The sequence below is a fragment of the Scyliorhinus torazame genome, chromosome 11 (genome assembly GCF_047496885.1).
Source record: "Scyliorhinus torazame isolate Kashiwa2021f chromosome 11, sScyTor2.1, whole genome shotgun sequence".
Lineage (NCBI taxonomy): Eukaryota > Metazoa > Chordata > Chondrichthyes > Carcharhiniformes > Scyliorhinidae > Scyliorhinus > Scyliorhinus torazame.
In genome coordinates this window covers 250439462-250465506 of record NC_092717.1, presented here as the reverse complement: position 1 = coordinate 250465506, position 26045 = coordinate 250439462, and the positions used below count along the sequence as shown (strand labels likewise).

The 26045-nt window shown below is 53.4% G+C and overlaps 1 protein-coding gene across 2 annotated transcripts in view; it reads left to right on the top strand.

Moving 5' to 3' along the window:
- Positions 1–26045, top strand: part of cdk5 (cyclin dependent kinase 5) — a 248988-nt gene that overhangs the window by 190024 nt on the left and 32919 nt on the right. For both annotated transcript variants that reach the window (XM_072468561.1, XM_072468562.1), the window contains exons 9-10: positions 2438–2507; positions 4595–4655. In XM_072468561.1, coding sequence (XP_072324662.1) covers positions 2438–2507; positions 4595–4655 — 131 coding nt within the window. The remainder of the gene's footprint in view (positions 1–2437; positions 2508–4594; positions 4656–26045) is intronic.

The following is a 26045-nucleotide window of genomic DNA, read 5'->3' as shown; positions in this document are numbered from 1 at the left end:
ACCAGCCAGGCACTTTTAAACTGCTCTCAGCTAAACCAGCCAGGCACTTTTAAACTGCTCTCAGGTAAACCAGCCAGGCACTTTTCATCAGCTCTCAGCAAAACCAGCCAGGCACTTTTAAACTGCTCTCAGCAAAACCAGCCAGGCACTTTTAATCAGCTCTCAGCAAAACCAGCCAGGCACTTTTCAATCAAACTGCAAAATGGCTGAACTGAACTGAGCTCCACCCACTCTATGACATCACTGTTTTCTTAAAGGTACATTGCTTAAACATCCAGTTCTTAAAGGCACTCTCGCATGACACTAACATAACCTTGCCCTTTTACTCTATGCTACTATTAATAAATCCCAGTGTACTGTCTGCTTTATTAACTGCTCTCTCCATCTGTCCTGCCACCTTCAATTGTCCATGTACTTCTACACCCAAGTCCCTCTGCTGCTGCACACCCTTAACTAGACGTTCGTCACAGGGATTAGCAGAATGGCACTGTCCCAGGTTTGAAGGGCTTCCGATGTACAGAGAAACTGCAGAAGCTAGGATTGTTCTTCTTTTTCTGTAAAGGAAGCCAGCATCTCCAATTGCCCTTTGCCTGAGTGTCTCGCTCGGCCATTTCAGGGAGCAGATAAGAGTCACCACATTGCTGTGGGTCTGGAGTCACCTGTAGGCCAGACCGGGTAAGGACGGCAGATTTCCTTCCCTGAAGGGCATTAGTGACCCAGATGGGTTTTTACGACATTTGACCATGGGTTTCATGGTCACCGTTATTGAGACAAGCTGTCAAGTCCAAATTTATTCATTGAATTAAGATTCCACCAGCTGTCGTGATCGAATTGAAACCCAAGTGTCCAGAATGTTAGCCTGAGCCTCCGGATTACTAGTCCAGTGATATCTCCCTGTGCCATAACATTGCATGATGAATTAACTGGTTATCACAGTTGCTTCACAGCACCAGGGACCTGGGTTCAAATCCCAGTTTGGGTGACTGTGCAGAGTCTGCACGTTCTCCCCGTGTCTGCGTGGGTTTCATCGATTCATAGAACTTACAGTGCAGATGGAGGCCATTCGGCCCATCGAGTCTGCACTGGCCCTTGTAAAGAGCACCCTACCTATCCCCACACCTCCACCCTATCCCCCTAACCCCATCTAACCCAACCTTTTTGGACACTATGGGCAATTTATCATGGCCAATGCACCTAACCTGCCCATCTTTGGACTGTGGGAGGAAACCGGAGCACCCGGAGGAAACCCACACGGACAATGGCCCAAGTGGGAATCGAACCTCGGGCCCATGAGCTGTGAAGCAGCTGTGCTAACCACTATGCTACCGTGCTGCCCTCCGGGCGGTCTGGTTTCCTCCCACAGGTCCCGAAAGACGTGCCTGTTAGGTGAATTGGACATTCTGAATTCTCCCTCCGTGTACCCGAACAGGTGCTGGAATGTGGCGACTAGGGGATTTTCACAGTAACTTCATTGCAGTGTCAATGTAAACCTACTTGTGACAATAATAAAGATTATTTTTAAAAATCACTTCATTAAATAGAGAAAATATCTTGCAGAAAGCTGCAACACAAAAGGGCCTGGGGAAACTTGTACATGAAACCCAGAAAGCTAGCACACAGGGACAGCAGATAATCAGGGAGGTTAATGGAATGTTGGCCCTTATTTCAAGGAGGTTGGAATATAAGAGTTGGGAAGTCTTGCTGCAGCTGTACAAGGAGCTGGTGAGACCACATCTGGAGCACTGGGAGCAGTTTTAAGGAGGGATTGTCTTCTGAGAAAAGGTTAAACAGGTTGGAGTCTACTCATTGGAATTTAGAAGAATGAGAGGTGATCTCATTGGAACATGTCAGATTCTTGAGGCGCTGACAGGGTAAATGCTGAGAGGATGTTTCCGCCTCATGGGAGAGTCTAGGACCAGAGAGCTGAGTCTCAGAATAAAGGAGAGCCAATTTCAGACTGGGTTGAGGAGGAATTTCCTCTCTGAGGGTGGTGAGTCTGTGAATCTCCTCGTCACAGAGAGCTGTGGGGACAGAGTCCGTGTGTGTATTTAAGGCTGAGATAGATTCTTGGTCAGTCAGAAAATCGAGGGTTACAGGGAAAAGGCAGGAAAGTGGACGTGAGGAATGTCGGATCAGCCATGATCACATTGAATGGTGGAGCAGGCTCGAGGGGCTTAATCGCCTCCCCCTGTTCCTGTTTCTTGTCTTATCAAAGTTCACAGATTGATTGAATGAATAATACATTTAACAGTGAGACAGATTCGGGGTGGAGAAAAGTGGAAACACCCATCAGCCTTCACTTTGAGTACAATGCTTAAATAATGAAGACAAAATATTTCCGTGCATGGTTTAGCTTATATACAGTTTGAGAAGCGATTGTGTTTTGATGAAACCTCCGCAGAGTTGTGTTCTCATTAACAAACTCTTCTTTTTCCAGAGTTAGCAAATGCAGGAAGACCACTGTTTCCTGGGAATGACGTCGATGATCAGTTGAAGAGGATTTTTCGATATCCTTTTTAAATCATGTGCTTTCAACCACGTGTCAATAACAGTCTACAATTCTATAGCACCTTTATTGCGCAAAGCATCCTCAGGTATTACAGGGAGATAAGAGGAACTGAGGTCACGTTTTGGGAAGGGAAGTTTGGGGTGACTTCTGATGATAATAGGTTTTGAGAAGTTTTTAAATGATAATGGAGGGGGGGTGGCGTGTTGACGAAAAGAGCTCAGCAAGTAGGGCAATGCAATGGAACAGTCAGTCAACAATGTTAGAGCGAAGGGAGAGGAAGCTGGAGTCAGAGGAATGAAGTGTGCGGGAGGGTGATTGGAAGGTTGGGTCACAGATTAGAGAGAAGATGAATGATGAGGACCGGTCAGAGGTTAAGGAGATGTTGATATTTGGGAGACTTTGGTTGGCGGGGGATCTCATACAGGGAGCATGGAAGTGAGTATATTGCCGTACATACAGTTAGGAAAGTAAAGGGCTTTTTAATGTAAGAGGACTGGATTGCAAGAATATAGAAATTTCACTACAATTCATGTATGGCTTTGTTGAGGCCACACCTGGGGTATTGTATGTAGTTTTAGTCTTCTTATCAAGGAAGAATATCTTTGCTTTACAGGTGAACATAAAAAATGGAAGCAGGAGTAGGCCATTCGGCCCCTCGAGCCTGGCCCGTCATTCAACTGGATGGTGGTTGAACTTCTGCCTCAACAGTAGTTACCCGCACTATCCCCATATCCCTTGATGTCTTTAGTAACTTGACATGTCTCGATCTCAGTCTTGAACATATTCAATCACTGAATCTCCACAACCATGGGCTGGAGAATTCCAAAGATTCAACATCCTCTGGATTGGTCCCTGGGATGAGGGGGTTGTCCTATGTTGAGAGGATCTGTAAATTTGGCTCACTGTACATTCTCCGGAGTTTGGAAGAATGAGAGGCGATCTCAGTGAAAAATACAAGACTCTAAAGGGGCTTGACAGGGTAGACACTGAGGCCGTATCCCCTTGGTCGGAGAACACAGAGAGAATCTGGAACACAGCGCACAGTGGCAGGATTAGGAGATGATCATTTAAGACTTCTTTTATTCATTCATGGGACGTGTGCGTCGCAGGCTGTGCCAGCATTTATTGCCCATCCCTAATTGCTCTTGAGGGACTCGGCACCACTCGTGTTTTTAGCACCATTGACTGAGCAAAACCCTGCCAAAACCCTCTAAGCTTCGGGCACGCCCAAAACATGTGGACATGATTTGCTGGGCTTCCCACACACCTCGCACACCTTCCCTCTACCCCAAAAAACCTGCTCATCTACGCCGCTGACATGTGTGCCCGGTGGGCTCCCTTAAATTGTGTTAGGCTAAGCCTGGCGCATAATGAGGAGGTATTAACCCTGCTTAGGGCATCCGCCCATAGACCCGCACCTCTCTCTCCTCCTAACCCGTCCTCCCACTTGCCCTTAAGCTCCCCCATGCCTCCGAAAGCTCCTGGTATATATCCGATACCTTTCCCTCTCCCACCCAGGTACCGGAAACTACTCTATCCTGTATCCCCCGTGGCAGCAGCAGCGGAAAGGCCGGCACCTGTTTTCTCAGGAAGTCTCGCACCTGCAAATACCTAAAACCATGTCCTGCTGGCAATTTAAATTTATCCTCCAAAGCTTTCAAGCTGGGAAAGCTCCTGTCTATAAATAGATCCCCCATCCTTCTAATTCCTGCCCTTTGCCAACTCCGGGACCCACCATCAACATTGCATGTTTCCAAGAAGCAGTTAGCTATAGCACTTGGGGCGAAGAGCATCAAAGGATATGGGGGGAAAGTGGGATTAGGTTATTGAGTTGGATGATCAGCCATGATCATATTGAACGGCAGAGCAGGCTCGAGGGGCCGAATGGCCTCCTGCTCCTATTTTCTTTGTTTCTTTCTTTGTCTTTCCTCTCTTTGTGCTTCTCTCTGTTTCGGTTTCTCTCTCTCTCTCTCTATCTGTTTCTCTCTCACACCATCTGTGTCTCATCTCTTTTGCTATCTCTTTTTCAATCTCTATCTTTCGGTTTCTCACTCCTGTGTCCAGAATGTTCCTTGACGTTCTTACTTTGCTGGGGACCCCAACAGAAGAGCAATGGCCCTCCATGACTAAGCTACCTGACTACAAGGTGAATGAAGCGTTCCTGCTGGATTCTGCCGTCACCACCTGAGAGGAGAGCTTACATTTGGGTGTTTAAATTTACAAAGGGGCTACTGCTAGTGATTGAAACCGAGACCACGATCCACATGTTTAGACAGGCGGTTGAAGGATTGGGGATAAAGGGATGTGGGATTTGGATTAGGATTACTGCTTAGCCATAGTTTTAAAGATCAGCTCAAGGCTTCCAAGCAGCCGGAATAACATAGAAAATACAGCACAGAACAGGCCCTTCGGCCCACGATGTTGTGCCGAACCTTTGTCCAAGATTAATCATAGATTATCATTGAATTTACAGTGCAGAAGGAGGCCATTCGGCCCTTCGAGTCTGCACCGGCCCTCGGAAAGAGCACCCCACCCAAACTCAACACCTTCACCCAACACCAAGGGCAATTTGGACATTAAGGGCAATTTATCATTGGCCAATTCACCTAACCCGCACATCTTTGGATTGTGGGAGGAAATCGGAGCACCCGGAGGAAACCCACGCAGACACGGGGAGGACGTGCAGACTCCGCACAGACAGTGACCCAAGCCGGAATCGAACCTGGGACCCTGGAGCTGTGAAGCAATTGTGGTATCCACAATGCTACCGTGCTGCCCTTGAGAACAAATAAATCTACACTATATCATTTAACCGTAATCCATGTACCTATCCAATAGCTGCTTGAAGGTCCCTAATGTTTCCGACTCAACTACTTCCACAGGCAGTGCATTCCATGCCCCCACTACTCTCTGGGTAAAGAACCTACCTCTGATATCCCTCCTATATCTTCCACCTTTCACCTTAAATTTATGTCCCCTTGTAATGGTTTGTTCCACCCGGGGAAAAAGTCTCTGACTATCTATCTATTCCCCTGATCATCTTATAAACCTCTATCAAGTCGCCCCTCATCCTTCTCCGTTCTAATGAGAAAAGGCCTAGCACCCTCAACCTTTCCTCGTAAGACCTACTCTCCATTCCAGGCAACATCCTGGTAAATCTTCTTTGCACCTTTTCCAAAGCTTCCACATCCTTCCTAAAATGAGGCGACCAGAACTGTACACAGTACTCCAAATGTGGCCTTACCAAAGTTTTGTACAGCTGCATCATCACCTCACGGCTCTTAAATTCAATCCCTCTGTTAATGAACGCGAGCACACCATAGGCCTTCTTCACAGCTCTATCCACTTGAGTGGCAACTTTCAAAGATGTATGAACATAGACCCCAAGATCTCTCTGCTCCTCCACATTGCCAAGAACTCTACCGTTAACCCTGTATTCCGCATTCATATTTGTCCTTCCAAAATGGACAACCTCACACTTTTCAGGGTTAAACTCCATCTGCCACTTCTCAGCCCAGCTCTGCATCCTATCTATGTCTCTTTGCAGCCGACAACAGCCCTCCTTACTATCCACAACTCCACCAATCTTCGTATCGTCTGCAAATTTACTGACCCACCCTTCAACTCCCTCATCCAAGTCATTAATGAAAATCACAAACAGCAGAGGACCCAGAACTGATCCCTGCGGTACGCCACTGGTAACTGGGATCCAGGCTGAATATTTGCCATCCACCACCACTCTCTGACTTCTATCGGTTAGCCAGTTCGTTATCCAACTGGCCAAATTTCCCACTATCCCATGCCTCCTTACTTTCTGCATCAGCCTACCATGGGGAACTTTATCAAATGCCTTACTAAAATCCATGTACACTACATCCACTGCTTTACCTTCATCCACATGCTTGGTCACCTCCTCAAAGAATTCAATAAGATTTGTAAGGCAAGACCTACCCCTCACAAATCCGTGCTGACTATCCCTAATCAAGCAGTGTCTTTCCAGATGCTCAGAAATCCTATCCTTCAGTACCCTTTCCATTACTTTGTCTACCACCGAAGTAAGGCTAACTGGCCTGTAATTCCCAGGGTTATCCCTAGTCCCTTTTTTGAACAGGGGCACGACATTCGCCACTCTCCAATCCCCTGGTACCACCCCTGTTGACAGTGAGGACGAAAAGATCATTGCCAACGGCTCTGCAATTTCATCTCTTGCTTCCCATAGAATCCTTGGATATATCCCGTCAGGCCCGGGGGACTTGTCTATCCTCAAGTTTTTCAAAATGCCCAACACATCTTCCTTCCCAACAAATATTTCCTCGAGCTTACCAATCTGTTTCACACTGTCCTCTCCAACAATATCGCCCCTCTCATTTGTAAATACAGAAGAAAAGTACTCGTTCAAGACCTCTCCTATCTCTTCAGACTCAATACACAATCTCCCGCTACTGTCCTTGATCGGACCTACCCTCGCTCTAGTCATTCTCATATTTCTCACATATCTGTAAAAGGCCTTGGGGTTTTCCTTGATCCTACCCGCCAAAGATTGTTCATGCCCTCTCTTAGCTCTCCTAATCCCTTTCTTCAGTTCCCTCCTGGCTATCTTGTATCCCTCCAATGCCCTGTCTGAACCTTGTTTCCTCAGCCTTACGTAAGTCTCCTTTTTCCTCTTAACAAGACATTCAACCTCTCTTGTCAACCATGGTTCCCTCACTCGACCATCTCTTCCCTGCCTGACAGGGACATACATATCAAGGACACGTAGCACCTGTTCCTTGAACAAGTTCCACATTTCACTTGTGTCCTTCCCTGCCAGCCTATGTTCCCAACTTATGCACTTCAATTCTTGTCTGACAACATCGTATTTACCCTTTCCCCAATTGTAAACCTTGCCCTGTTGCACGTACCTATCCCTCTCCATTACTAAAGTGAAAGTCACAGAATTGTGGTCACTATCTCCAAAATGCTCCCCCACTAACAAATCTATCACTTGCCCTGGCTCATTACCCAGTACTAAATCCAATATTGCCCCTCCTCTGGTCGGACAATCTACATACTGCGTTAGAAAAGCTTCCTGGACACACTGCACAAACACCACCCCATCCAAACTATTTGATCTAAAGAGTTTCCACTCAATATTTGGGAAGTTAAAGTCGCCCATGACTACTACCCTATGACTTCTGCACCTTTCCAAAATCTGTTTCCCAATCTGTTCCTCCACATCTCTGCTACTATTGGGGGGCCTATAGAAAACTCCTAACAAGGTGACTGCTCCTTTCCTATTTCTGACTTCAACCCATACTACCTCAGTAGGCTGATACTCCTCGAACTGCCTTTCTGCAGCTGTTATACTATCTCTAATTAATAATGCCACCCCCCCCCCCCCCCACCTCTTTTACCACCCTCCCTAATCTTATTGAAACATCTATAACCAGGGACCTCCAACAACCATTGCTGCCCCTCTTCTATCCAAGTTTCCGTGATGCCACCACATCGTAGTCCCAAGTACCGATCCATGCCTTAAGTTCACCCACCTTATTCCTGATGCTTCTTGCGTTGAAGTATACACACTTCAACCCCTCTCCGTGCCTGCAAGTACTCTCCTTTGTCAGTGTTCCCTTCCCCACTGCCTCATTACACGCTTTGGCGTCCTGAATATCGGCTACCTTAGTTGCTGGACTACAAACCCGGTTCCCATTCCCCTGCCAAATTAGTTTAAACCCTCCCGAAGAGTACTAGAAAACCTCCCTCCCAGGATATTGGTGCCCCTCTGGTTCAGATGCAACCCGTCCTGCTTGTACAGGTCCCACCTTCCCCAGAATGCGCTCCAATTATCCAAATACCTGAAGCCCTCCCTCCTACACCATTCCTGCAGCCACGTGTTCAACTGCACTCTCTCCCTATTCCTAGCCTCGCTATCACGTGGCACCGGCAACAAACCAGAGATGACAACTCTGTCTGTCCTGGCTTTTAACTTCCAGCCTAACTCCCTAAACTTGTTTATTACCTCCACACCCCTTTTCCTACCTATGTCGTTGGTACCAATGTGCACCACGACTTCTGGCTGCTCACCCTCCCCCTTAAGGATCCTGAAGACACGATCCGAGACATCCCTGGCCCTGGCACCCGGGAGGCAACATACTTTCCGGGAGTCTCGCTCGCGACCACAGAATCTCCTATCTATTCCCCTAACCATTGAATCTCCTACAACTATTGCTTTTCTATTCTCCCCCCTTCCCTTCTGAGCCCCAGAGCCAGACTCTGATGCTCCCGACACTGGGAAGGCTGGGGAGTGAGAGGGTATCGGGCATATGAAGCAAAACTGGGTAAGTCGAGTTTAGGTACGCGTCAGACGTGGTCGCACGGAGGCGCAGAACAGGCTGGAGGGTCTGCATGATTTCCTCGTGTTCCTGTGGGAATGAGTGAGAAACTATTTGATAATCGTCATTTCTGAGCTGATTCTGTCAGTCTCTGTGGTTGAATGAAGAGTTACAGTCAACACTAAAATTGAAGAAAGAGGCATAAAAACATCTGGGGCAGAAAGGGGATGATGATAAAGGGGAATTCTAAAGAGGTTAAAGAAGTTGAAAAACGCTGAAGAGTTATTCACCTGGAGAATAGACAACATTAATGAGATGGGACAAACAGCCTGGAGTCATCTCTGTATAATCCTGTGACTGTGCGTCTGTATTGTTTACCCCTGATTTCCTCGCCACCTTCCCCCACACACTCCTGTGTTTAACACTCTCCAGTGATTCTCCGCTTCTCACACTGTTTCTCCCTCATTGAAAGCATTTTGAGATTGAATTGATTAAGTGTTAAATTTTGAAATAGTGAATTTGAGGAAGTTTAAAAGTGGGACAGGGCCAAGCAGCAGGGCTTGACGATGTGTATTAAAACATCGTTTTAGAGGTTTCTGAAATGTGGCACTTCACATTCTGTCTCGGTGAGAGGGTGAGTTCATCCTTGGCCTAGTGTCGAATTTTGTCCTGGTTGGTTTTTGGAACAGCAGGTTCTGCGCTCTGTTACACAGGTCTGGAGGATAGCTGTCTGGGTTCTGTGCTCTGTTACACAGGTCTGGAGGAGAGCAGTCTGGGTTCTGTGCTCTGTTACACAGGTTTGGGGAGGGCTGTCTGGGTTCTGCGCTCTGTTACACAGGTCAGGAGGAGAGCTGTCTGGGTTCTGTGCTTTGTTACACAGGTCAGGAGGAGAGCTGTCCCAGTTCTGTGCTCTGTTACACAGGTCAGGAGGAGAGCTGTCTGGGTTCTGCGTTCTGTTACACAGGTCAGGAGGAGAGCTGTCCGGGTTCTGTGCTCTGTTACACAGGTCAGGAGGAGAGCTGTCCGGGTTCTGTGCTCTGTTACACAGGTTTGGGGGAGAGCTGTCCAGGTTCTGCGCTCTGTTACACAGGTTTGGGGGAGAGTTGTCCTGGTTCTGCGCTCTGTTACACAGGCCAGGAGGCGAGCTGTCCATGTTCTGCGCTCTGTTACACAGGTCAGGAGGAGAGCTGTCCGGGTTCTGTGCTCTTTTATACAGGTCAGGAGGAGAGCTGTCCGGGTTCTGCGCTCTGTTATACAGGTCAGGAGGAGAGCTGTCCGGGTTCTGCGCTCTTTTATACAGGTCAGGAGGAGAGCTGTCCGGGTTCTGCGCTCTGTTACACAGGCCAGGAGGAGAGCTGTCCGTGTTCTGCGCTCTTTTATACAGGTCAGGAGGAGAGCTGTCCAGGTTCTGCGCTCTTTTATACAGGTCAGGAGGAGAGCTGTCCGGGTTCTGCGCTCTTTTATACAGGTCAGGAGGAGAGCTGTCCAGGTTCTGTGCTCTGTTACAAAGGTCTGGGGAATAGCTGTCCAGGTTCTGTGTGCTGTTACACAGGCCAGGTGGAGAGCTGTCCGGGTTCTGTGCTCTGTTACACAGGTCAGGAGGAGAGCTGCCTGGGTTCTGCGTTCAGTTACACAGGTCAGGAGGAGAGCTGTCCGGGTTCTGTGCTCTGTTACACAGACCAGGAGGAGAGCTGTCCGTGTTCTGTGCTCTGTTACACAGGTCAGGAGGAGAGCTGTCTGGGTTCTGCGCTCTTTTACACAGGTCAGGAGGAGAGCTGTCCGGGTTCTGCGCTCTGTTACACAAGTCTGGGGAATAGCTGTCTGGGTTCTGTGCTCTGTTACACAGGTCTGGAGGAGAGCTGTCTGGGTTCTGTGCTCTGTTACACAGGTCAGGAGGAGAGCTGTCTGGGTTCTGTGCTCTGTTACACCGGCCAGGAGGAGAGCTGTCTGGGTTCTGCGCTCTGTTACACAGGTCAGGAGGAGAGCTGTCCGGGTTCTGCGCTCTGTTACACAAGTCTGGGGAATAGCTGTCTGGGTTCTGTGCTCTGTTACACAGGTCTGGAGGAGAGCTGTCTGGGTTCTGTGCTCTGTTACACAGGTCAGGAGGAGAGCTGTCCGGGTTCTGCGCTCTGTTACACAGGTTTGGGGGAGAGCTGTCTGGGTTCTGCGCTCTGTTACACAGGTCAGGAGGAGAGCTGTCCAGGTTCTGTGCCCTGTTACACAGGTCAGGAGGAGAGCTGTCCAGGTTCTGTGCTCTGTTATACAGGTCAGGAGGAGAGCTGTCTGGGTTCTGCGCTCTGTTACACAGGTCAGGAGGAGAGCTGCCCAGGTTCTGCGCTCTGTTACACAGGCCAGGAGGAGAGCTGTCCGGGTTCTGTGCTCTGTTACACAGGCCGGGAGGAGAGCTGTCCAGGTTCTGTGCGCTGTTACACAGGCCAGGTGGAGAGCTGTCCGGGTTCTGTGCTCTGTTACACAGGTCAGGAGGAGAGCTGTCCGTGTTCTGTGCTCTGTTACACAGGTCAGGAGGAGAGCTGTCTGGGTTCTGCGCTCTGTTACACAGGTCAGGAGGAGAGCTGTCCGGGTTCTGCCCTCTGTTACACAGGCCAGGAGGAGAGCTGTCCGGGTTCTGTGCTCTGTTACACAGGCCGGGAGGAGAGCTGTCCAGGTTCTGTGCGCTGTTACACAGGCCAGGTGGAGAGCTGTCCGGGTTCTGTGCTCTGTTACACAGGTCAGGAGGAGAGCTGTCCGTGTTCTGTGCTCTGTTACACAGGTCTGGAGGAGAGCTGGCCAGGTTCTGCGCTCTGTTACACAGGTCAGGAGGAGAGCTGTCCGGGTTCTGTGCTCTGTTACACAGACCAGGAGGAGAGCTGTCCGTGTTCTGTGCTCTGTTACACAGGTCTGGAGGAGAGCTGGCCAGGTTCTGCGCTCTGTTACACAGGTCTGGAAGAGAGCTGTCCGGGTTCTGTGCTCTGTTACACAGGTCTGGAGGAGAGCTGTCCGGGTTCTGTGCTCTGTTACACAGGTCTGGAGGAGAGCTGGCCAGGTTCTGTGCTCTGTTACACAGGTCAGGAGGAGAGCTGTCCGTGTTCTGTGCTCTGTTACACAGGTCTGGGAGAGAGCTGTCCGGGTTCTGTGCTCTGTTACACAGGTCTGGAGGAGAGCTGTCTGGGTTCTGTGCTCTGTTACACAGGCCAGGAGGAGAGCTGTCCGTGTTCTGTGCTCTGTTACACAGGTCTGGGGAATAGCTGTCCAGGTTTTGTGATCTGTTACACAGGTCTGGAGGAGAGCTGTCTGGGTTCTGTGCTCTGTTACACAGGTCAGGAGGAGAGCTGTCCAGGTTCTGCGCTCTGTTACACAGGTCTGGAGGAGAGCTGTCCAGGTTCTGCGCTCTGTTACACAGGTCTGGAGGAGAGCTGTCCGGGTTCTGTGCTCTGTTACACAGGTCAGGAGGAGAGCTGTCCGGGTTCTGTGCTCTGTTACACAGGTCAGGAGGAGAGCTGTCCAGGTTCTGCGCTCTGTTACACAGGTCTGGAGGAGAACTGTCCGGGTTCTGTGCTCTGTTACACAGGTCAGGAGGAGAGCTGTCCAGGTTCTGCGCTCTGTTACACAGGTCAGGAGGAGAGCTGTCCGGGTTCTGCGCTCTGTTACACAGGCCGGGAGGAGAGCTGTCCGTGTTCTGTGCTCTGTTACACAGGTCAGGAGGAGAGCTGTCCGGGTTCTGCGCTCTGTTACACAGGTCAGGAGGAGAGCTGTCCGGGTTCTGTGCTCTGTTACACAGGCCGGGAGGAGAGCTGTCCGTGTTCTGTGCTCTGTTACACAGGTCAGGAGGAGAGCTGTCCAGGTTCTGCGCTCTGTTACACAGGTCAGGAGGAGAGCTGTCCAGGTTCTGCGCTCTGTTACACAGGTCTGGAGGAGAGCTGTCCGGGTTCTGTGCTCTGTTACACCGGTCTGGGGAATAGCTGTCCAGGTTCTGTGCGCTGTTACACAGGACTGGTGGAGAGCTGTCCGGGTTCTGTGCTCTGTTACACAGGTCTGGAGGAGAGCTGGCCAGGTTCTGCACTCTGTTACACAGGTCAGGAGGAGAGCTGTCTGGGTTCTGCGATCTGTTACACAGGCCAGGAGGAGAGCTGTCCGTGTTCTGTGCTCTGTTACACAGGCCAGGAGGAGAGCTGTCCGTGTTCTGTGCTCTGTTACACAGGTCAGGAGGAGAGCTGTCCGGGTTCTGCGCTCTGTTACAAAGGTCTGGGAGATAGCTGTCCGGGTTCTGTGCTTTGTTACACAGGCCAGGTGGAGAGCTGTCCGGGTTCTGCGCTCTGTTACACAGGTCAGGAGGAGAGCTGTCTGGGTTCTGCGTTCTGTTACACAGGTCAGGAGGAGAGCTGTCCGGGTTCTGTGCTCTGTTACACAGGCCAGGAGGAGAGCTGTCCAGGTTCTGCGCTCTGTTACACAGGTCTGGGAGAGAGCTGTCCAGGTTCTGCGCTCTATTACACAGGTCAGGAGGAGAGCTGTCCGGGTTCTGCGCTCTGTTACACAGGTCAGGAGGAGAGCTGTCCGGGTTCTGTGCTCTGTTACACAGGCCAGGAGGAGAGCTGTCCGGGTTCTGTGCTCTGTTACACAGGTCTGGGGAATAGCTGTCCAGGTTCTGTGTGCTGTTACACAGGCCAGGTGGAGAGCTGTCCGGGTTCTGTGCTCTGTTACACAGGTCCGGAGGAGAGCTGGCCAGGTTCTGCGCTCTGTTATACAGGTCTGGGTGATAGCTGTCCGGGTTCTGTGCTCTGTTACACAGGCCAGGAGGAGAGCTGTCCGGATCCTGCGCTCTGTTACAAAGGTCTGGGAGATAGCTGTCCGGGTTCTGTGCTCTGTTACACAGGCCAGGAGGACAGCTGTCCGTGTTCTGTGCTCTGTTACACAGGTCAGGAAGAGAGCTGTCCGGCTTCTGTGCTCTGTTACACAGGTCTGGGAGAGAGCTGTCCAGGTTCTGCGCTCTGTTACACAGGTCAGGAGGAGAGCTGTCCAGGTTCTGCGCTCTGTTACACAGGTCTGGGAGAGAGCTGTCCAGTTTCTGCGCTCTGTTACACAGGTCAGGAGGAGAGCTGTCCAGGCTCTGCGCTCTGTTACACAGGCCAATAGGAGAGCTGTCCGGGTTCTGTGCTCTGTTACACAGGTTTGGGGGAGAGCTGTCCCGGTTCTGTGCTCTGTTACACAGGTTTGGGGGAGAGCTGTCCCAGTTCTGCGCTCTGTTACACAGGTTTGGGGGAGGGCTGTCCGGGTTCTGTGCTCTGTTACACAGGTTTGGGGGAGAGCTGTCCGTGTTCTGTGCTCTGTTACACAGGTCTGGGGCATAGCTGTCCAGGTTTTGTGCTCTGTTACACAGGTCTGGAGGAGAGCTGTCTGGGTTCTGTGCTCTGTTACACAGGTCAGGAGGAGAGCTGTCCAGGTTCTGCGCTCTGTTACACAGGTCTGGAGGAGAGCTGTCCAGGTTCTGCGCTCTGTTACACAGGTCTGGAGGAGAGCTGTCCGGGTTCTGTGCTCTGTTACACAGGTCAGGAGGAGAGCTGTCCGGGTTCTGTGCTCTGTTACACAGGTCAGGAGGAGAGCTGTCCAGGTTCTGCGCTCTGTTACACAGGTCTGGAGGAGAACTGTCCGGGTTCTGTGCTCTGTTACACAGGTCAGGAGGAGAGCTGTCCAGGTTCTGCGCTCTGTTACACAGGTCAGGAGGAGAGCTGTCCGGGTTCTGCGCTCTGTTACACAGGCCGGGAGGAGAGCTGTCCGTGTTCTGTGCTCTGTTACACAGGTCAGGAGGAGAGCTGTCCGGGTTCTGCGCTCTGTTACACAGGTCAGGAGGAGAGCTGTCCGGGTTCTGTGCTCTGTTACACAGGCCGGGAGGAGAGCTGTCCGTGTTCTGTGCTCTGTTACACAGGTCAGGAGGAGAGCTGTCCAGGTTCTGCGCTCTGTTACACAGGTCAGGAGGAGAGCTGTCCAGGTGCTGCGCTCTGTTACACAGGTCTGGAGGAGAGCTGTCCGGGTTCTGTGCTCTGTTACACCGGTCTGGGGAATAGCTGTCCAGGTTCTGTGCGCTGTTACACAGGACTGGTGGAGAGCTGTCCGGGTTCTGTGCTCTGTTACACAGGTCTGGAGGAGAGCTGGCCAGGTTCTGCACTCTGTTACACAGGTCAGGAGGAGAGCTGTCTGGGTTCTGCGATCTGTTACACAGGCCAGGAGGAGAGCTGTCCGTGTTCTGTGCTCTGTTACACAGGCCAGGAGGAGAGCTGTCCGTGTTCTGTGCTCTGTTACACAGGTCAGGAGGAGAGCTGTCCGGGTTCTGCGCTCTGTTACAAAGGTCTGGGAGATAGCTGTCCGGGTTCTGTGCTTTGTTACACAGGCCAGGTGGAGAGCTGTCCGGGTTCTGCGCTCTGTTACACAGGTCAGGAGGAGAGCTGTCTGGGTTCTGCGTTCTGTTACACAGGTCAGGAGGAGAGCTGTCCGGGTTCTGTGCTCTGTTACACAGGCCAGGAGGAGAGCTGTCCAGGTTCTGCGCTCTGTTACACAGGTCTGGGAGAGAGCTGTCCAGGTTCTGCGCTCTATTACACAGGTCAGGAGGAGAGCTGTCCGGGTTCTGCGCTCTGTTACACAGGTCAGGAGGAGAGCTGTCCGGGTTCTGTGCTCTGTTACACAGGCCAGGAGGAGAGCTGTCCGGGTTCTGTGCTCTGTTACACAGGTCTGGGGAATAGCTGTCCAGGTTCTGTGTGCTGTTACACAGGCCAGGTGGAGAGCTGTCCGGGTTCTGTGCTCTGTTACACAGGTCCGGAGGAGAGCTGGCCAGGTTCTGCGCTCTGTTATACAGGTCTGGGTGATAGCTGTCCGGGTTCTGTGCTCTGTTACACAGGCCAGGAGGAGAGCTGTCCGGATCCTGCGCTCTGTTACAAAGGTCTGGGAGATAGCTGTCCGGGTTCTGTGCTCTGTTACACAGGCCAGGAGGACAGCTGTCCGTGTTCTGTGCTCTGTTACACAGGTCAGGAAGAGAGCTGTCCGGCTTCTGTGCTCTGTTACACAGGTCTGGGAGAGAGCTGTCCAGGTTCTGCGCTCTGTTACACAGGTCAGGAGGAGAGCTGTCCAGGTTCTGCGCTCTGTTACACAGGTCTGGGAGAGAGCTGTCCAGTTTCTGCGCTCTGTTACACAGGTCAGGAGGAGAGCTGTCCAGGCTCTGCGCTCTGTTACACAGGCCAATAGGAGAGCTGTCCGGGTTCTGTGCTCTGTTACACAGGTTTGGGGGAGAGCTGTCCCGGTTCTGTGCTCTGTTACACAGGTTTGGGGGAGAGCTGTCCCAGTTCTGCGCTCTGTTACACAGGTTTGGGGGAGGGCTGTCCGGGTTCTGTGCTCTGTTACACAGGTTTGGGGGAGAGCTGTCCGTGTTCTGTGCTCTGTTACACAGGTTTGGGGGAGGGCTGTCCGGGTTCTGTGCTCTTGTTACACAGGTTTGGGGGAGAGCTGTCCGTGTTCTGTGCTCTGTTACACAGGTTTGGGGGAGAGCTGTCCGTGTTCTGCGCTCTGTTACACAGGTTTGGGGGAGAGCTGTCCGTGTTCTGTGCTCTGTTACACAGGTTTGGGGGAGAGCTGTCCGGGTTCTGTGCTCTTGTTACACAGGTTTGGGGGAGAGCTGTCCCAGTTCTGTGCTCTGTTACACAGGTTTGGGGGAGAGCTGTCCAGGTTCTGCGCTCTGTTACACAGGTTTGGGGGAGAGCTGTCCCGGTTCTGCGCTCTGTTACACAGGTCTGGGAGAGAGTTGTCCCGGTTCTGCGCTCTGTTACACAGGTCAGGAGGAGAGCTGTCTAGGTCCTGTGCTCTGTTACACAGGTTTGGGGGAGGGCTGTCCGGGTTCTGCGCTCTGTTACACAGGTTTGGGGGAGAGCTGTCCAGGTTCTGCGCTCTGTTACACAGGTCTGGGAGAGAGTTGTCCCGGTTCTGCGCTCTGTTACACAGGTCAGGAGGAGAGCTGTCTAGGTCCTGTGCTCTGTTACACAGGTTTGGGGGAGGGCTGTCCGGGTTCTGCGCTCTGTTACACAGGTTTGGGGGAGAGCTGTCCAGGTTCTGTGCTCTGTTACACAGGTTTGGGGGAGAGCTGTCCAGGTTCTGCGCTCTGTTACACAGGTCAGGAGGAGAGCTGTCCAGGTTCTGTGCTCTGTTACACAGGTTTGGGGGAGGCCTGTCCGGGTTCTGCGCTCTGTTACACAGGTTTGGGGGAGAGCTGTCCCGGTTCTGCGCTCTGTTACACAGGTCTGGGAGAGAGCTGTCCAGGTTCTGCGCTCTGTTACACAGGTCAGGAGGACAGCTGTCCAGGTTCTGCGCTCTGTTACACATGTCTGGGAGAGAGCTGTCCAGGTTCTGCGCTCTGTTACACAGGTCAGGAGGAGAGCTGTCCAGGTTCTGCGCTCTGTTACACAGGTCAGGAGGACAGCTGTCCAGGCTCTGCGCTCTGTTACACAGGCCAATAGGAGAGCTGTCCGCGTTCTGTGCTCTGTTACACAGGTCTGGGAGAGAGCTGTCCAGGTTCTGCGCTCTGTTACACAGGTTTGGAGGAGAGCTGTCCAGGTTCTGCGCTCTGTTACACAGGTTTGGGGGAGAGCTGTCCGTGTTCTGTGCTCTGTTACACAGGTTTGGGGGAGAGCTGTCCGTGTTCTGTGCTCTGTTACACAGGTTTGGGGGAGAGCTGTCCGTGTTCTGTGCTCTGTTACACAGGTTTGGGGGAGAGCTGTCCCGGTTCTGCGCTCTGTTACACAGGTTTGGGGGAGAGCTGTCCGGGTTCTGCGCTCTGTTACACAGGTTTGGGGGAGAGCTGTCCGGGTTCTGCGCTCTGTTACACAGGTTTGGGGGAGAGCTGTCCCGGTTCTGCGCTCTGTTACACAGGTTTGGGGGAGAGCTGTCCGGGTTCTGCGCACTGTTACACAGGTTTGGGGGAGAGCTGTCCGGGTTCTGCGCTCTGTTACACAGGTCTGGGAGAGAGCTGTCCCGGTTCTGCGCTCTGTTACACAGGTCAGGAGGAGAGCTGTCCAGGTTCTGTGCTCTGTTACACAGGTCAGGAGGAGAGCTGTCCATGTTCTGCGCTCTGTTACACAGGTTTGGGGGAGGGCTGTCCGGGTTCTGCGCTCTGTTACACAGGTTTGGGGGAGAGCTGTCCGGGTTCTGCGCTCTGTTGCACAGGTCAGGAGGAGAGCTGTCCGGGTTCTGTGCTCTGTTACACAGGCCAGGTGGAGAGCTGTCCGGGTTCTGCGCTCTGTTACACAGGTTTGGGGAGGGCTGTCTGGGTTCTGCGCTCTGTTACACAGGTCAGGAGGAGAGCTGTCCGGGTTCTGTGCTCTGTTCCACAGGCCAGGAGGAGAGCTGTCCGTTGTTCTGTGCTCTGTTACACAGGTCAGGAGGAGAGCTGTCCGGGTTCTGTGCTCTGTTACACAGGTCTGGGGAATAGCTGTCCGGGTTCTGTGCTCTCTTACACAGGTCTGGGAGCGAGCTGTCCAGGTTCTGCGCTCTGTTACACAGGTCAGCAGGAGAGCTGTCCAGGTTCTGCGCTCTGTTACACAGGTCTGGGAGAGAGCTGTCCAGGTTCTGCGCTCTGTTACACAGGTCAGGAGGAGAGCTGTCCGGGTTCTGTGCTCTGTTACACAGGTCTGGGGAATAGCTGTCCGGGTTCTGTGCTCTGTTACACAGGTCTGGGAGCGAGCTGTCCAGGTTCTGCGCTCTGTTACACAGGTCAGCAGGAGAGCTGTCCAGGTTCTGCGCTCTGTTACACAGGTCTGGGAGGGAGCTGTCCAGGTTCTGCGCTCTGTTACACAGGTCTGGGAGAGAGCTGTCCAGGTTCTGAGCTCTGTTACACAGGTCAGGAGGAGAGCTGTCCCGGTTCTGCGCTCTGTTACACAGGTCAGGATGAGAGCTGTCCAGGTTCTGCGCTCTGTTACATGGGTCAGGAGGAGAGCTGTCCAGGTTCTGCGCTCTGTTACACAGGTCAGGTGGAGAGCTGTCCGGGTTCTGTGCTCTGTTACATGGGTCAGGAGGAGAGCTGTCCGGGTTCTGTGCTCTGTTACACAGGTCAGGAGGAGAGCTGTCCGGGTTCTGTGCTCTGTTACATGGGTCAGGAGGAGAGCTGTCCAGGTTCTGCGCTCTGTTACACAGGTCAGGATGAGAGCTGTCCAGGTTCTGTGCTCTGTTACACAGGTCAGGTGGAGAGCTGTCCGGGTTCTGCGCTCTGTTACACAGGTCAGGAGGAGAGCTGTCCGGGTTCTGTGCTCTGTTACACAGGTCAGGAGGAGAGCTGTCCGTGTTCTGTGCTCTGTTACACAGGTCAGGAGGAGAGCTGTCCGTGTTCTGTGCTCTGTTACACAGGTCAGGAGGAGAGCTGTCCGGGTTCTGTGCCCTGTTACACAGGTTTGGGGGAGAGCTGTCCGGGTTCTGTGCTCTGTTACACAGGTCAGGAGGAGAGCTGTCCGTGTTCTGTGCTCTGTTACACAGGTCAGGAGGAGAGCTGTCCGGGTTCTGTGCCCTGTTACACAGGTTTGGGGGAGAGCTGTCCAGGTTCTGTGCTCTGTTACACAGGTTTGGGGGAGAGCTGTCCAGGTTCTGTGCTCTTTTACACAGGTTTGGGGGAGGGCTGTCCGGGTTCTGCGCTCTGTTACACAGGTTTGGGGGAGAGCTGTCCGGGTTCTGCGCTCTGTTACACAGGTTTGGGGGAGAGCTGTCCCGGTTCTGTGCTCTGTTACACAGGCTTGGGGGAGAGCTGTCGGGGTTCTGCGCTCTGTTACACAGGTTTGGGGGAGAGCTGTCCAGGTTCTGCGCTCTGTTACACAGGTCAGGAGGAGAGCTGTCCAGGTTCTGTGCTCTGTTACACAGGTCAGGAGGAGAGCTGTCCATGTTCTGCGCTCTGTTACACAGGTTTGGGGGAGGGCTGTCCGGGTTCTGCGCTCTGTTACACAGGTTTGGGGGAGAGCTGTCCGGGTTCTGCGCTCTGTTGCACAGGTCAGGAGGAGAGCTGTCCGGGTTCTGTGCTCTGTTACACAGGCCAGGTGGAGAGCTGTCCGGGTTCTGCGCTCTGTTACACAGGTTTGGGGAGGGCTGTCCGGGTTCTGCGCTCTGTTACACAGGTTTGGGGGAGAGCTGTCCAGGTTCTGCGCTCTGTTACACAGGTCTGGGAGAGAGTTGTCCCGGTTCTGCTCTCTGTTACACAGGTCAGGAGGAGAGCTGTCTAGGTCCTGTGCTCTGTTACACAGGTTTGGGGGAGGGCTGTCCGGGTTCTGCGCTCTGTTACACAGGTTTGGGGGAGAGCTGTCCAGGTTCTGTGCTCTGTTACACAGGTTTGGGGGAGAGCTGTCCAGGTTCTGCGCTCTGTTACACAGGTCAGGAGGAGAGCTGTCCAGGTTCTGTGCTCTGTTACACAGGTTTGGGGGAGGCCTGTCCGGGTTCTGCGCTCTGTTACACAGGTTTGGGGGAGAGCTGTCCCGGTTCTGCGCTCTGTTACACAGGTCTGGGAGAGAGCTGTCCAGGTTCTGCGCTCTGTTACACAGGTCAGGAGGACAGCTGTCCAGGTTCTGCGCTCTGTTACACATGTCTGGGAGAGAGCTGTCCAGGTTCTGCGCTCTGTTACACAGGTCAGGAGGAGAGCTGTCCGCGTTCTGTGCTCTGTTACACAGGTCTGGGAGAGAGCTGTCCAGGTTCTGCGCTCTGTTACACAGGTTTGGAGGAGAGCTGTCCAGGTTCTGTGCTCTGTTACACAGGTTTGGGGGAGAGCTGTCCGTGTTCTGTGCTCTGTTACACAGGTTTGGGGGAGAGCTGTCCGTGTTCTGTGCTCTGTTACACAGGTTTGGGGGAGAGCTGTCCGTGTTCTGTGCTCTGTTACACAGGTTTGGGGGAGAGCTGTCCCGGTTCTGCGCTCTGTTACACAGGTTTGGGGGAGAGCTGTCCGGGTTCTGCGCTCTGTTACACAGGTTTGGGGGAGAGCTGTCCGGGTTCTGCGCTCTGTTACACAGGTTTGGGGGAGAGCTGTCCCGGTTCTGCGCTCTGTTACACAGGTTTGGGGGAGAGCTGTCCAGGTTCTGCGCTCTGTTACACAGGTCAGCAGGAGAGCTGTCCAGGTTCTGCGCTCTGTTACACAGGTCTGGGAGAGAGCTGTCCAGGTTCTGCGCTCTGTTACACAGGTCAGGAGGAGAGCTGTCCGGGTTCTGTGCTCTGTTACACAGGTCTGGGGAACAGCTGTCCGGGTTCTGTGCTCTGTTACACAGGTCTGGGAGCGAGCTGTCCAGGTTCTGCGCTCTGTTACACAGGTCAGCAGGAGAGCTGTCCAGGTTCTGCGCTCTGTTACACAGGTCTGGGAGGGAGCTGTCCAGGTTCTGCGCTCTGTTACACAGGTCTGGGAGAGAGCTGTCCAGGTTCTGAGCTCTGTTACACAGGTCAGGAGGAGAGCTGTCCCGGTTCTGCGCTCTGTTACACAGGTCAGGATGAGAGCTGTCCAGGTTCTGCGCTCTGTTACATGGGTCAGGAGGAGAGCTGTCCAGGTTCTGCGCTCTGTTACACAGGTCAGGTGGAGAGCTGTCCGGGTTCTGTGCTCTGTTACATGGGTCAGGAGGAGAGCTGTCCGGGTTCTGTGCTCTGTTACACAGGTCAGGAGGAGAGCTGTCCGGGTTCTGTGCTCTGTTACATGGGTCAGGAGGAGAGCTGTCCAGGTTCTGCGCTCTGTTACACAGGTCAGGATGAGAGCTGTCCAGGTTCTGTGCTCTGTTACACAGGTCAGGTGGAGAGCTGTCCGGGTTCTGCGCTCTGTTGCACAGGTCAGGAGGAGAGCTGTCCGGGTTCTGTGCTCTGTTACACAGGTCAGGAGGAGAGCTGTCCGTGTTCTGTGCTCTGTTACACAGGTCAGGAGGAGAGCTGTCCGTGTTCTGTGCTCTGTTACACAGGTCAGGAGGAGAGCTGTCCGGGTTCTGTGCCCTGTTACACAGGTTTGGGGGAGAGCTGTCCGGGTTCTGTGCTCTGTTACACAGGTCAGGAGGAGAGCTGTCCGTGTTCTGTGCTCTGTTACACAGGTCAGGAGGAGAGCTGTCCGGGTTCTGTGCCCTGTTACACAGGTTTGGGGGAGAGCTGTCCAGGTTCTGTGCTCTGTTACACAGGTTTGGGGGAGAGCTGTCCAGGTTCTGTGCTCTTTTACACAGGTTTGGGGGAGGGCTGTCCGGGTTCTGCGCTCTGTTACACAGGTTTGGGGGAGAGCTGTCCGGGTTCTGCGCTCTGTTACACAGGTTTGGGGGAGAGCTGTCCCGGTTCTGTGCTCTGTTACACAGGCTTGGGGGAGAGCTGTCGGGGTTCTGCGCTCTGTTACACAGGTTTGGGGGAGAGCTGTCCAGGTTCTGCGCTCTGTTACACAGGTCAGGAGGAGAGCTGTCCAGGTTCTGTGCTCTGTTACACAGGTCAGGAGGAGAGCTGTCTATGTTCTGCGCTCTGTTACACAGGTTTGGGGGAGGGCTGTCCGGGTTCTGCGCTCTGTTACACAGGTTTGGGGGAGAGCTGTCCGGGTTCTGCGCTCTGTTGCACAGGTCAGGAGAAGAGCTGTCCGGGTTCTGTGCTCTGTTACACAGGCCAGGTGGAGAGCTGTCCGGGTTCTGCGCTCTGTTACACAGGTTTGGGGAGGGCTGTCTGGGTTCTGCGCTCTGTTACACAGGTCAGGAGGAGAGCTGTCCGGGTTCTGTGCTCTGTTACACAGGCCAGGAGGAGAGCTGTCCGTGTTCTGTGCTCTGTTACACAGGTCAGGAGGAGAGCTGTCCGGGTTCTGTGCTCTGTTACACAGGTCTGGGGAATAGCTGTCCGGGTTCTGTGCTCTGTTACACAGGTCTGGGAGCGAGCTGTCCAGGTCCTGCGCTCTGTTACACAGGTCAGGAGGAGAGCTGTCCAGGTTCTGCGCTCTGTTACACAGGTCTGGGAGAGAGCTGTCCAGGTTCTGCGCTCTGTTACACAGGTCAGGAGGAGAGCTGGCCAGGTTCTGCGCTCTGTTACACAGGTCAGGAGGAGAGCTCTCCAGGTTCTGCGCTCTGTTACACAGGTCAGGAGGAGAGCTGTCCAGGTTCTGCGCTCTGTTACACAGGCCAGGAGGAGAGCTGTCCGGGTTCTGTGCTCTGTTACACAGGTTTGCGGTAGAGCTGTCCCGGTTCTGCGCTCTGTTACACAGGTCTGGAAGAGAGCTGTCCAGGTTCTGCGCTCTTTTACACAGGTCAGGAGGAGAGCTGTCTGGGTTCTGCGCTCTGTTACACCGGCCAGGATGAGAGCTGTCCAGGTTTTGTGCTCTGTTACATGGGTCAGGAGGAGAGCTGTCCGGGTTCTGCGCTCTGTTACACAGGTCTGGGAAATAGCTGACCGGGTTCTGTGCTCTGTTACACAGGTCTGGGGAATAGCTGTCCAGGTTCTGCGCTCTGTTACACAGGTCAGGATGAGAGCTGTCCAGGTTCTGCGCTATGTTACACCGGCCAGGAGGAGAGCTGTCCATGTTCTGTGCTCTGTTACACAGGTCAGGAGGAGAGCTGTCCAGGTACTGCGCTCTGTTACACAGGTCAGGAGGAGAGCTGTCCGTGTTCTTTGCTCTGTTACACAGGTCAGGAGGAGAGCTGTCCGGGTTCTGTGCTCTGTTACACAGGTCAGGAGGAGAGCTGTCCGGGTTCTGTGCTCTGTTACACCGGTTTGGGGGAGAGCTGTCCGGGTTCTGCGCTCTGTTACACAGGTTTGGGGGAGGGCTGTCCGGTTTCTGCGCTCTAAGGTTCTGTGCTCTGTTACACAGGTTTGGGGGAGAGCTGTCCGTGTTCTGTGCTCTGTTACACAGGTTTGGGGGAGAGCTGTCCGTGTTCTGTGCTCTGTTACACAGGCCTGGAGGAGAGCTGTCCGGGTTCTGTGCTCTGTTACACAGGCCTGGAGGAGAGCTGTCCGGGTTCTGTGCTCTGTTACACAGGTTTGGGGGAGAGCTGTCCAGGTTCTGTGCTCTGTTACACAGGTTTGGGGGAGGGCTGTCCGGGTTCTGCGCTCTGTTACACAGGTTTGGGGGAGAGCTGTCCGGGTTCTGCGCTCTGTTACACAGGTTTGGGGGAGAGCTGTCCCGGTTCTGTGCTCTGTTACACAGGTTTGGGGGAGAGCTGTCCAGGTTCTGTGCTCTGTTACACAGGTTTGGGGGAGAGCTGTCCGGGTTCTGTGCTCTGTTACACAGGTCTGGAGGAGAGCTGTCTGGGTTCTGTGCTCTGTTACACAGACCAGGAGGAGAGCTGTCCAGGTTCTGCGCTCTGTTACACAGGTCTGGGAGAGAGCTGTCCAGGTTCTGCGCTCTGTTACACAGGTCAGTAGGACAGCTGTCCAGGTTCTGCGCTCTGTTACACATGTCTGGGAGAGAGCTGTCCAGGTTCTGCGCTCTGTTACACAGGTCAGGAGGAGAGCTGTCCAGGCTCTGCGCTCTGTTACACAGGCCAATAGGAGAGCTGTCCGCGTTCTGTGCTCTGTTACACAGGTCTGGGAGAGAGCTGTCCAGGTTCTGCGCTCTGTTACACAGGTTTGGAGGAGAGCTGTCCCGGTTCTGCGCTCTGTTACACAGGTTTGGGGGAGGGCTGTCCGGGTTCTGCGCTCTCTTACACAGGTTTGGGGGAGAGCTGTCCGGGTTCTGCGCTCTGTTACACAGGTCAGGAGGAGAGCTGTCCATGTTCTGCGCTCTGTTACACAGGTTTGGGGTAGGGCTGTCCGGGTTCTGCGCTCTGTTACACAGGTTTGGGGGAGAGCTGTCCGGGTTCTGCGCTCTGTTGCACAGGTTTGGGGAGGGCTGTCTGGGTTCTGCGCTCTGTTACACAGGTCAGGAGGAGAGCTGTCCGGGTTCTGTGCTCTGTTCCACAGGCCAGGAGGAGAGCTGTCCGTGTTCTGTGCTCTGTTACACAGGTCAGGAGGAGAGCTGTCCGGGTTCTGTGCTCTGTTACACAGGTCTGGGGAATAGCTGTCCGGGTTCTGTGCTCTGTTACACAGGTCAGGAGGAGAGCTGTCCAGGTTCTGCGCTCTGTTACACAGGTCAGGAGGAGAGCTGTCCAGGTTCTGCGCTCTGTTGCACAGGCCAGGTGGAGAGCTGTCCAGGTTCTGCGCTCTGTTACACAGGTCAGGAGGAGAGCTGTCCAGGTTCTGCGCTCTGTTACACAGGTCTGGGAGAGAGCTGTCCAGGTTCTGCGCTCTATTACACAGGTCAGGAGGAGAGCTGGCCATGTTCTGAGCTCTGTTACACAGGTCAGGAGGAGAGCTGTCCAGGTTCTGCGCTCTGTTACACAGGCCAGGAGGAGAGCTGTCCGGGTTCTGTGCTCTGTTACACAGGTTTGCGGGAGAGCTGTCCCGGTTCTGCGCTCTGTTACACAGGTTTGGGGGAGAGCTGTCCAGGTTCTGTGCTCTGTTACACAGGTTTGGGGGAGGGCTGTCCGGGTTCTGCGCTCTGTTACACAGGTTTGGGGGAGAGCTGTCCAGGTTCTGCGCTCTGTTACACAGGTTTGGGGGAGAGCTGTCCCGGTTCTGTGCTCTGTTACACAGGTTTGGGGGAGAGCTGTCCAGGTTCTGTGCTCTGTTACACAGGTTTGGGGGAGAGCTGTCCGGGTTCTGTGCTCTTACACAGGTCTGGAGGAGAGCTGTCTGGGTTCTGTGCTCTGTTACACAGACCAGGAGGAGAGCTGTCCAGGTTCTGCGCTCTGTTACACAGGTCTGGGAGAGAGCTGTCCAGGTTCTGCGCTCTGTTACACAGGTCAGTAGGACAGCTGTCCAGGTTCTGCGCTCTGTTACACATGTCTGGGAGAGAGCTGTCCAGGTTCTGCGCTCTGTTACACAGGTCAGGAGGAGAGCTGTCCAGGCTCTGCGCTCTGTTACACAGGCCAATAGGAGAGCTGTCCGCGTTCTGTGCTCTGTTACACAGGTCTGGGAGAGAGCTGTCCAGGTTCTGCGCTCTGTTACACAGGTTTGGAGGAGAGCTGTCCCGGTTCTGCGCTCTGTTACACAGGTTTGGGGGAGGGCTGTCCGGGTTCTGCGCTCTGTTACACAGGTCAGGAGGAGAGCTGTCCGGGTTCTGTGCTCTGTTCCACAGGCCAGGAGGAGAGCTGTCCGTGTTCTGTGCTCTGTTACACAGGTCAGGAGGAGAGCTGTCCGGGTTCTGTGCTCTGTTACACAGGTCTGGGGAATAGCTGTCCGGGTTCTGTGCTCTG